Source organism: Parasteatoda tepidariorum, chromosome 6 (genome assembly GCF_043381705.1).
Source record: "Parasteatoda tepidariorum isolate YZ-2023 chromosome 6, CAS_Ptep_4.0, whole genome shotgun sequence".
Lineage (NCBI taxonomy): Eukaryota > Metazoa > Arthropoda > Arachnida > Araneae > Theridiidae > Parasteatoda > Parasteatoda tepidariorum.
Window position 1 is genome coordinate 14,351,769 of NC_092209.1, and position 12,678 is coordinate 14,364,446.

The 12,678-nt window shown below is 32.5% G+C and overlaps 1 protein-coding gene across 1 annotated transcript in view; it reads right to left on the minus strand.

Annotated features, from left to right (window-relative positions):
* Positions 1 to 5,228: 5,228 nt before the first annotated feature.
* LOC139425742 (zinc finger BED domain-containing protein 5-like) overlaps positions 5,229 to 12,678 on the minus strand; it is an 11,500-nt gene continuing 4,050 nt past the window's right edge. The window contains exons 2-3 of the mRNA XM_071181686.1: positions 8,145 to 8,203; positions 5,229 to 5,321 (exon numbers count right to left, since the gene is read on the minus strand). Of these exons, the coding sequence (XP_071037787.1) occupies positions 5,229 to 5,321; positions 8,145 to 8,203 (152 nt within the window). The remainder of the gene's footprint in view (positions 5,322 to 8,144; positions 8,204 to 12,678) is intronic.

A 12,678-nucleotide genomic window follows, 5' to 3' on the forward strand; every position in this document is an offset into this window, starting at 1 on the left:
GTAAGTTGAAAGCCCCTCTATTACATGAACAACGGTAACGCCTCTTTTTTTCTTTCAAACTTAGAGTTAAGTAGCAAAATTTCCCTGCTTAAATCAGTAAGTAGTCAATTTCAGATATCTCTCTTTCTTTCTTCAACAAAAACTGGGTGCCTGGGCCGCGCAGCGGCCCCTAACCCATCCATCTTAAAAATATTATTACAGTGCATATAATATTTTGATTTATGTAACAGTGTGGTAACATCGATCGATGATTTACATAAATTGCCTTGATTTCAGATATCCAGGGCTGAAAGCCTATATATAGCGAAACGGAAAAGAGCAAAAACTGGTACGAATGACATTTCATTGTAGCATTTTTTTCAAGAAACATTAAATATCTGTAACTACCGTAATTTTTTTACAATTTTAGCATACATAAAATACAGCTTCTTTTTTTTCTCTCTAGAAAAGTCGTGACGAACCTTCTGATCCTGCCAGCTAAGATCGAGAAATTCCATGGAAGCCGTTTTGCTATTCAATGCTCCAACTGCCAGAAATTTGATCATACCCAGAAATCCTGCCCCAACGGACCTGCCTGTATGAATTGTGCTGGAGCACACTTCACTTATCTCTGCAAGAAGCCTCTTTCCCTACCAGCGATGTGTGTCAACTGCAAAGACGACCACCCAGCCTGTTTTGCAGGTTGCAGTGCCAGGCCTAAGAGAAACCATCGAGCTTCCCAGAGCAGACCAAAGACTCTCTCTCCAATGCAATCACCCGTCCCCAAGGGGTTAAAGAGCTTCAGGAGTTACTCAAGGATGAAGCAGTAATTTCACTGCTTACCTCTCTCCTTCCAACCCTCAAGACCTAGTCTACAGACATTCTCCTTAAGCCTACTACAGCCACATGACGAACTTTGTGCCCCACCTATCCTACTAAATCAACACCTACTTCAGATCTGCTTCGGCAGTACTATTTCAACCACACTGAGATGAATGAGTTGGGGCCCCTGATGGGGCCGGTACTTAATTAACCATTTCACATAGGCATAGGCAAAAGTAGCTATAGCTGAATAATTGAAAAAGAAAATAGTTAAACACCTCCCAAAAACATATTAAAACTGAAATGGGTTTACTACCAGCTTTTCCTCTTTTCCGTCTCGTTTTCACCCATGCAGATATCTTTTATTCCCTCGCACCCAATGACAACCAAAGCCGCGCCTTATTTCATAATCATAAATAATTGACTCATAAATTAATTGCTTACAGCTATTTTCTAGATTTTTCCTTATTTAGTCGCATAACTTTGGCTGGTGACACTTTGATAAGCAGCATCGGAAGTCATTCATGACTCCACCTACATGAAATGTAGCAAGAGTGTAAAAATATTATGAAAACTCAAATTTAAGTACATTATTTGTTTTTGATACCGATAGTTGTCGGGGATTTTCGAGATAATTTTTAAGATTGAATTTCTGCTATCTAACAAATATTACGGAAAAGAAAGTAGTTGGAAAAAAGAAATACTAGTATGTATTAGAATAAAAAAAAAAAATTGTTTCAAATACTCGTCAACGATAGATAGAATTTATCTGCAATTTTGATAGTAGAAAGGAATCACCAAGATGACAACTATTCGTCTTTTAGCAAAAGTAGCAATAAACTAGAAGTAAATTGATAAAATTTTCCAAATGAGACCACGAGTCAACTTCAAAAGTTGTAACAGCTCACAGACTTGTAACTCTAGTAAAAGAACTACAAGAACTCTTAAAAAATGAAAAAGTGCACCGACTATTGCAGTAGATCATGGGGGAAATCACTCTAGTTCAGTGACATTTTATAGCCCAATTCAGGACTTTTCATTATAACTTGGAACTCTAATTCTTCACTGCGTAATCAGACATGTTTTGAAATTAATTCAGTTCAATCAAATTAAAGTTGTTTTCATTAACTACAAGATGGCGCCACGACAGATCGGCAAAATTTCTGTAAATACTTATATTTCAAATCATGTTTATTTATTTCGATTTATGTCAACATTTATTTATCTAATTGTTCAATTTTAATTGAATGGTCAAATATCAATTTTACTATTTATATATCAGCGCCAATTAATGTCTACTTCTCGAATCATGCTTATATATGCTGACTAAATTCAAATTGTTAGTACTTTTTAAAATTTAAAATTTTTTTAATTTATCAAGCAAGGAGCTTGACCACCTGTATTGGCTACCACAATGTTGCTAAACACAAAATGTTTAGAAAAAAAAACATATATTTTCATGATGTATGGAATAAGGGCCGCAGCGTGGCCCAGGTGACCAGTTTTTTTAAATAAAGCAAGCAAACTTTAGAATAGAATAAGGGTTCCATGCTCACAACCGGTTCACTTTTTAAATAGTCTGCGCGGACTACTTACATTCCTGCCAACTTTTAATTAAATAAAGGAAATGTTACGGTTTTTGTTAAATAAAGGAAAGCAAAAGTTGGATTTCCTACGATACTATAAATTTTAAATATGTGGCTGTGTGAAAAATGATTTATAATGAAAAATACTGAAATGTTTTTAATAAAGTAAATTTAATTTCGTAACGATCAGAAAATAACCTTTTACAAAGCGCAGTAAATAGGCATTGCCAAAAAATTTTTTATAAATATAACTTATTAAAAGCTAAAATTACGTTAAGATGATACCAGTTTAATTATTAAAAAAATGTTTCCATTTTTTTCGTTTTCCTTAAAATGATTGCCCTCTTTATAATCAAGTTAAAGTATCCTATAATTGCATAAGACTCGCCAAGAGCAGCAACCTGGGTTGCTGATGTCCTGGTGGGTTAGTTTTATTTAGTTTAAGTTTAGTTTAATTAAAGGTATTAGTATAACTATCATTCCAGTTCAATTCTTCTCAATTGAAATTCATGATGAAAGGTAACGCCTCTTTTCAAACCAGAACATAAAAAGCAAGTTTTCCCTCTTCAATAACTATTGAATTACTTTCAAATATCTTTTTTCTCTCAATTCCAATGACAGCCAAAGCCACGCCCTATTTTGTATGGACTCAAATTAATTGCTTCGAGTCTTGAATGGAAAAAAATATTGTTATTTATTATAAATATATATTATAATAATTAAATATTGATATAATATTTTTTATTATATTGTAGTATAATTTTGTCTGGTGTCAATTTGATAAACTGCATTGAAAGTTATTTATGACATATCCAGATATGCCCACAGCAACTATATATTTTATAGAGGGAGTTTATCAATTATGATTCTTGCTTTAATAAATTCAATTTAGAAGATGTTTATCAACCATTATTTCTAAATAATTCTTAGACTTATACAATTTGCCACTTTAGGTACTATGTTAAGTCATCAATTATGCCTTTCATTTTTCAAAAATCAATTACTGTACATATCAAATCATGTTTTATCTTTATTTTTAATTTAAGTCTACAATCAATATTTCTAGTGTTAAGTCAATTTGTCAGCTTGCTTTTTATNTTTTTTTATGGCTACCACAATGTATTCGAATGAACTTCAATGTATGTCATAATTAAATATGTGCTAGTTAAAATATAGAAATTTAATTAGTGAAATATGTATCAATTTATGTTAATATTTATTTATGTCAACTTATGTATATGTATATATATGTCAAATTATGTTTATATTTATATATGTCAACTTAGATTCAATGAATCAGATATTCAAATGTTATACTTACTCAAGCAAAGTGCTTGTTTTTCTATTAGCTACCACATCGACTGCTAAATTCAAAATGTTATTACTATAAATTTTCTGTAAATTTCTAGATGTATGGGATAGGGGCCGTTAAGTGGCCCAGGTGCCCAATTTTTGTAAATAAAGTAAGTAAAGTACTATGTTAAGCTACAACTGTTCAAAAGCAAGCAAAAATAATCATAAATTTGGAGAATTTACTTTGTAGTTATTTAAAGTTTTTTTTTAATTAGTTCAGCGTGACAGGAAGCAGTTGGTATAGCTGCATATCAACTTATTTGAGACAAAAGAGAGTGTAAAAATATTATAGAAACTAAAATTTTAATGAATAGTTAAAATATACCGCAGACGATTTAGGGACTCTAGGGCTAGATATTGATTCTAAATATTTTCCTGTAATTGAGAATATGTTATTCCATTCGAAAAGGGAAACAAAAAATCAGTATTTTACTAATGATCATTACGTTTTTGGACGCAACTGTCTACACAAGTTCTTCTTAAAACAAAAGTCTGTGAAAACAGAACACAATTTTTAATTTTTTTATAACACACACTATTCACAATTTTATAACAATCTCGAACAATTTTAGAAAAGGCTATTGGATTTCAATATATAGAATAATTTTCCTAAATTGTTTTGATGACCACAAAAAATTTCTTTATCGAATTTTAAAAACAGGGAATATATTTAATCTTACAACATATAAAAATCTAGCGATGGTGCTGCAGTTTTCCTTTGTTGTCATTACATTTTTAATGCCTGGAAAATCAGATGGTAAAATACAGTTCTCCGACAAATTTTTTTTCGGTTGTCATCAGCAAATAATTTTGCTTCTTCTTGATCAAGGTAAACTTTAAGGGCCGTTGAGTGGTAGATTAGAGAGATGTTTGGATTTTAGAGATTTGGTTATTCTCCATAAAGATTGATCATCCTAAACACATTTCGGATACTTTATTGTTCCACATTTCATTTCAAAACCAAGAACATTCGCATTTGACTTTTTTCATGAGATTATTAAGTTGTTGTTTTATATCAGGATTGAGGGAGGTTTTCCAGATTTTTCTAAGATAGTTCTTCTTTTTAATCATTATTTTAATGTTATTAGGTAGACTATTGCGATTTGAAACAGAAGTGTAGGTGGTGGCATTAATCATAGGCTGAGTCATGCTCTTGGTGATGATGGAGATTTGACAATCTACGTCCATAATAGAAAATGGCTGGAGAAGTTTGGGTGGGTTGCAGGTTAGCTCATTTTCATACATCGTCCAGTCAGTGTTGTATTTCTTGGTAGTTTTATCGAGGCCTTGAAGGGTAGTACAAATAATAACAGGTAGATGGTCATTAAAGAGCTCGTTGATGACATCTAATGAAAACGGAGTGTTCACGTCAGTTATCATAAGACCGAGAATGTCCGAGTTGAAAGTAGTTTGATATGAAACTTAAGATACTTAAGTTCCATATATAAGACACTTAAGTATATGATACATAAGTTCCGTATCAAACAGTCAATTATGGTTTTTTGAGAATTCTTCTATTAGCAAATCCTTCTGTGCTGCTGCGTCTACAACCCCAATCAATAAGCTTGGAGGTGAAGTCTCCTAAAAGAATAATATTTATTTGGTAGTCAAATATAGAGTTAATTTGGTCTTCCGTAATCGGGTTGTTAGGTGTTTGATAAAGGGGAGTGATCTTGATATTAATGTTATTCAGTTGAATAATGATTGGAAGTCTCATCTGCATTATTATGCTTAGCTGTATTATAGATTGAAGCTTTATATTTATTATTGATGAGAATGGCGCTGCCGCCGCCTCTTCTGTCTATCCTGTCACATTTAAAGGTTTTGTAGTAGGAAAATTCTTAATTTATAATTTGGTTTGGTGCGAGTCTAAGTTAGAGTGATGATGTCGGGTTCATATCTTTCCACAAAGTCTCGAAATTCAGTGAGCTTATTATTAATGCCGTTGAAGTTCCAAATCATGATCTTGATTGGGAAGAAGACAGGTTGTACCAGTACATAGTGATTTCAGTTCTTATTTCATCTGCCTGGTCTTTCAAGAGGCTGAATAATGAAAGGATTTAATAAGGTTTTGGTGTTGAGCTTACGTGCTTCTTTAATAACATTTTGCGCTTCATCTAGATCCGTGTTATTATAATTATTCTCCTTTCCAATGCTTCGGTTCACGATCTGGATATAAGTTGGTCTCTGTTGTGATGGCTGAAAGCTGTGGTGTCATTAGTAGCCGGGAAAAGTAGTGGCAGTTCTTGAGCGATAGTCTCTACTATTCAATCTTTGATTGTTTCTTAATACAATTTTATTCTTAATCTCTAGATATTTGCAACCTTATCGGCAGTTGGCCGGATGATCACTGTTGCAGTGACAATACTTAGGTTGCTCGGGAGTGTTATTGCAATTGGCTGTTAAGTGGTCTCCTACGCATTTTACATACTTTGATGAGTTAACCCATTGTGATTAACCATGGAAGTATCCCTGACAGCGACATTGCGTAGGGACGCCTTTCTGTCTTCTGAATTCTTCGAATTTGACATGCAGATGACCAAGGCAATGCTGTCTATATATACCAGCATTGCGTGCTGTTTTTGCGTGTAGTTTGCTATTTTAAAATAACTAAATTAAAAGTTTTTTTAAAAAAACAAATTCCATTTCAAAGTTTTAAATTATATTTAATATCGAATTAATATTTGATTTGATTGATTTTATACACCTTTTGAAAAATAAAGTAATTTCTTTAGAGAACAGCACAACATTTTTTCTGTTCTTAATTTCTGTCCTCTCCTATTTTGCGGATGGAAAGTTTAAGATTGAAATTAAAAATATAGTAACGTGAAAAGTCTAAAATATGACTTCAGTGAAATTTTGGAGCTCACAGAATGTGGAAATTCGTTTGGAACTCTAAGGCATTCGTCTAAAATACTCTGAAATTCAATCTTTGCATCTTCTTGTTTACTCATAGATTCTTAATCACACATCTATGCATGCCTAACAAAAATATTAGTTGATTGTAAATTACTGAAATAAATAACAATTATTATCGCTTAAAGCAGTAAAATTTTTCATATCTATTAATAAAATCTAAACCCATTAATAACTGTAGTGTATCTACCACTACAAAAATATAATTCAAATTTGTTAGTATATAAAACTGAATAATTCTGCTGAAAGTAGGCGTAACTTTGATTAGATAAGGGTTGTCAAAGTTGATATCCTCCTTCCTAATACTGAACATAAGGAAGATTGGACATTGTTTCACTCGATTACATAATTATTGATTATTTCAATGAACTTCACTAAAAACTATGTATGTTGATTATTTATTAAAAATATTTAAATGTATAAGTTATACCAAATTTAATACATTATAACGGTTTCTCAAATTGATTAATAATATACGTAGATTAATTTTATATCGAAATAATCACACTCATTGCTATTTGTCACTGTTACTTTTGAATCACAGTTAGTAGAAGTAATAGTGACAGAGAAGTAGCTGTTTTATGCACCTTACGTGATCAGTCTATCATGAAGAACGATCAAGATGAATAATAATTTAAACAGAATTGTTAATTAGAGTTACTGCAACTCACCAGTGCATCGACATTTCAGCTAAAGCTGCTGCTCCGGCGAGTCATTTTTAGGAATTTATTTAGCTGTTGAGTTGTAACACAGCTAATGTAAGAATTAAATAATAAAAAAATATTTTTTTATATAAATCTGGTAGCTTTTTAAAAAATTTTTTTTTTGGAGTTCATTGGGATATATCTGAAATCTCAATGAGGCGTTAGCGTTATCTGTTTCATCGGATATTTGGGCATGTAATAGGGGAATGTTTGAAGTGGGAGTGAAATTTGGGTTGCATGGAGAAGCTAATCACCAAAAATGAGTGGGAAAGTCGTGAATGGGAAACCTGTTGGTTGAACATGTGGCAGAGATGCCAACTTGCTCCGGACAGCAAATATATTTTTTAAAGTGGTAGTTTATCAATTGTGATTCTTGGGTTAATAAATTCGATTTAGTAAATTTTTTTTCACCACTGTTTCTAAATAATTCGTAGACTTATATAATTCACCACTTTACAGTACTTAAGTCATGATATACCTCTTAAAAAGCAAGCAAAAACAGTCAAATATTTGCAAAATTTACTTCGTAATTATATACTGCTTTTTTAATTATTTTGGCACGTCGAGAGCAGTTGGCATCTCTGATGTTGGGGGAGGGGCGTTATGGACCCTCTAAGTATGGACCATGTCAACCTTTATCTATGAAAAGGTACCCCGTCATAGAATTGTATTTTTGTAGTGGTAGATACCCTACAAACATACGATGAAATCGATAGGAAATTGAACATAATTCAGACCAGAATCAATGTAAAGCAATGAGTCAAAAGTAGGCGTTGCTACTCACTTTTACAATTCCATACCTGCCAACTTTTAATCCTTTCAAGGATGATATTCCCCAATCCCCTGTAGTAGTAAAATGAAATTTAATTTACAATTTTAGGCACACATATTCGATGTATTTTGAACAAGCTTATGTGGATTACTATGAACTGTGGAAACTAGAAATAGGTGCACCGGAGTGCCTGGACAAAAAGGTCACCCGCGTAAGTTATATGAATACAAACTGAATCAAAGGCCATTGATATTAAAATTATTTGGGATAGTAAACTTAATGTTAGGTGGTGAAATAGTATTGTGGTAAGAGAAGATAGACCAGGGATAACACAGACAGGTAATAACATAAACAAACAAATAAAGTCATTAGTTCTTAAAAAAATTTAATAATTTATTATTAATTATTATTTATTTATTATTTATTTATTTTTTATTTATAATTATTGACAAATAAGCAGTTAGTACTTAGCCTTCTTAGTAATTGTACTAGTAAATTGAATCAGAATGAGCAGCAGTAATTCCGCGAAGGATTGAACCAACCCAAGAAGGTGGAAGAGGGTAATGATGAAATGATGATAGAGTTGAGGAGCCAGTCAGGGGGATAGAAAAATCAACAATACGACTCAAACGATGTCTTGAAGATTTGTACAGTAATGGAGAATGGCCTTAGGCCGTCTCCTGCACTTACGGTCATCTGGAACGTAGTTAGACGAAGACCATATAAGGGGGCAGGAGTGTCCAATGCTCTTAAGAAAATACTTAAGGGATCTATTTTTGTATAAGTCAAGAAGGCTAGGCGGACAGGTGTCATTACGGATATTATTGTTCCTGAAATATTAGGTGAATTTGTGATATTACGGAGGGTTTTGTTATAAGCACTCTGTAAGAGTTTAAGATTTTTCTTTGCAGCCCCCCCCCCAAAGGCGGGAGCTACATATGTTAATAGGGGTGCCAGAAGCATTTTGAAAATTAGACTCCTGTTATTAGTGCTGAGGGGAGAGTTCTATTTTAGAATAGGATAAGGTGCACATTTTGCTGCTGTGAATTTACTCTTAATGTTATTAGAATGATATTTGAATATCATGGTTTTATCCATAATGACATCTAAGTACGTGGCCTTCGTTTCCCATTTGAAAGAGATGTTGTTATCAATGATAACATCCTTCTTGTATGTCCTTTTTCTGGTGAATAGCACCGCCTGAGTTTTGTCGATATTGAGGCCAAGTTTTCAATTTTGGAAGTAGTCAATGATGGTGAGGAGATGGTAAATAATATTCCTGTTGATATCGCTGGTATACTTGCTTTGTGTGGAAATGGCTGTATTGTCAGCGTACAGTGCAGTCAGAATACCAGGATCTCTAGGGATATCATTAATAAAAATTCTGGTAGCTATTACTAATATCGAAATTGGCTTCAAATATGTTTAAAATAGATCCGTTCCATTGCACAGATTTACTTCTGATAAAATCATGCCAAATAAAGATTTATTTATTATTTTTTAATTCTTAACTTAATAACAAATTTTAATGAAATATTTTTCTTAAATATTAATAACTGCTTATTAGATTGAGTAAGTTAATAGTTGAGTAAGTTAGCTGAGTAAGTTAATAAAAATTGTCTTTTATAAAATGTCTATGTTCCTTCAAGTGAGCGGACGGAGAGTGTGTCTTAGATTATATTATGGATTATGTGTGATGTCATAATTAACGTAGAGCAATGAGTAAAAAGTAGGCGTTACTCTCTACATCGGCAATTCTGAGTAGCCACAATCAAGAAAAGTTGCTGTCGAAAGTATAAACTAATGAAATAGATCCTGGAAAACTGCGGAAACTAGTAATATGTGCTATTAGGTGCCCTATTTTATCAAAAAATAAGTACATACACATGGGCTTTCGGAACATCAATAACCCTTAATGCACAACTTTTTAAAAAAGCCCAAAACTGCTCAACTGCTAAGAACGATAATATTTTTTAAAGCCGAAATGCTAAAAGAAGATGCTAAATTTAGACCAGTAGCGCACTTTTTTTTAGTGTTACTATTCTATCTAAAATATAGCACTAATCTGAGAATGTTTTGGTAATCTTACATTTTTACCAAACCCATACTTTTTTACCAAATTAAAGCCTATGACGTTATTTATACACTTTGAAAATCAAAATGTGCATAAAATCACTAAGAGCATTTTTAGCAAAATTTGCATTATTAAAAGGCTACGCCCCTAGCTGGCAGTCTCACAAACCTCGACGATTGCTTCACAATAATTGCTGTTGTTAAGTTAAAAAAAAAAAACAATTGAAATTATTTAACTAAAAAATTCAAAGTAATCATTTTTTGAAATAACATTTAAAATCAAAAGTCTATTCTTATAACAAATTTGTGGTGAATTAACACCTATAATTTAATAGTTTTGCTTAACAAATGGATGGATGTATTTTAAATACAATTTTTGCATTTATCACTTTAAGCATGAAGCTGAAATTTAAGTTCTAAATCATTTAATGAATCACTTTAAACGTAATTCATAAGAGTATATTAATGTAACTAGGACCAAAAAATATTAATTTAAAAACTGTTAATCAACATTATAAGACATCGATTTTAATTATTTTACCATTAAATGCAACGGAGATTTACATTATTCAAATAATAATAACAATCCTAAATTCTTAATTTAGAGGTCAAACAAAATCAGAAATGTAATAGTCAATACAGGTAATTTTAGATTGCAGAAGAGTGCGACGGTCTTTTTGCATCAGCTTATAGCTCCATATTTCCATTACTGTAGCTTACGGTTGAGGCTTGAGAGATAGCAGAAGGTTGCAGTAAAAAGTCAGACTCGGTTTGTGACTTGGAAGAATTTGTAGAGGAATTGGAGTTTGGTCCGAGGATTGAAGGGCAAGTTCTCGATATCGGTACATGCGGGATTTAGAAGGGATAAGGACGGGTAAAGTTCTTTACGAGCATTTTGGATTGAGGGACATTCTCGGAGGAAGTGATCGTTCGTGTTGATACCTCCGCAGTAAGAGCAGTTTTAGTTTTGTATCAATTGACACTTGCATAAAATTCATTTGTTGGAAGATATTTAGTTCTAAGCTTGAGATCCATCAAGATGAGGGAAGGAAAGGAAAAATTTGCAGCCCTTCCATCTACAGAATTCTATTTTGACCTGCTCGTTAAGGAAGGCTTAGCTAAAATTATGAGGTGATGAAGGATGTGAAATTTAATTTTATTTTAGTGCTTTTCTCGTCAGCAGGTCGGAGTGCTAGTCCGAACAATTTCAAGTCGGCAATCATTACACCATTTCTGAATTTTTCGCGTATAAGTAATTTTAACCTTTATATTATTGAAACAAAAATATTAGTAAGAAAACAATAACGTTATGACTTACAATCAACTTTACGCTGATGACAGCCAAACCAAAAGAAAATTAAATTGGAAAACTGGATTTTACCATGTTATTTCCCAGCCAATAAAAATTTTAAGACAACAATGTAAAAGTGCAACACCATCAGCAGATTTTTATATATAGTAAGATAAAATATATTCCCTGTTTTTTGAAAATTAATTAATAAATTTTTGTGATCCTTACAACGATTTAGAAAAATTATTCTCTATATATAGAAATATAAGACACTCTTCAAATTTTTTTCACGAGTGATATAAAATGAAATCCAAAAGAAAATTTCCTTTTTTTTCTCCAGTTTCCCCAGTGTTTGGTTTAAACAAGATACTATGTTGATAGCTGCTTCCAAAAACGTAATGGTAAGAAGAAAAAAAAATTTCTTATATTTGTTTCCTTTTTCGAGTAAAATAACATATTCTCAATTACAGAAAAATATTTCGAATTCATATCTAGCCCTTATGTCTCTAAAATGTCTGCGGTATCAAAAATAAATTATTCATTAAAATTTCAGTTTCCATAATATCTTTACACTCTCTTTGCTCAAAATACATTTGAAGTAAGTGGAGGTACACATAACTTCCGATGCAGTTTAACAATTTTACACCAGGCAAAGTTATGCAACTATATAATAAAATTTATTATATCAGTATTAAATAATTATGATTTATAACTCTTTTGGACGCTTCTTTTTGTTAACCGGTGGCAGCAAAATAAACTGCTGTTTGTAGAAAATGCAACACCATGAAAGAATCATCAGAATCAAATGAAATTTAATGCAGAAACGACTTGTACTGATACAAATAAATGATGAAATTTTCAAAACAAAAGAAACAAATTAAGCGTCCGAAATCAGTATTTGGTGCAGCCACCACGCGCTGCAATAAGTGCTGCTATACGACGTGGCATGGAGTCAAACAGATGTTGAATATCTGCTTGAGGAAGAGAATTCCATATCGCTTGTATGCGCAACCAAAGTTCGTCTTTGGAAACTGCAGGACGCGGATCACGAGTGAGACGCCGACCAACCATATCCCACACGTGCTCAATAGGCGACATATCCGGCGAATAAGCAGGCCAAGGAAGAAGTTGCATGCGTTGTGCTGAACAGAAGTCTCTAACAGTCCGCGCAACATGTGGGCG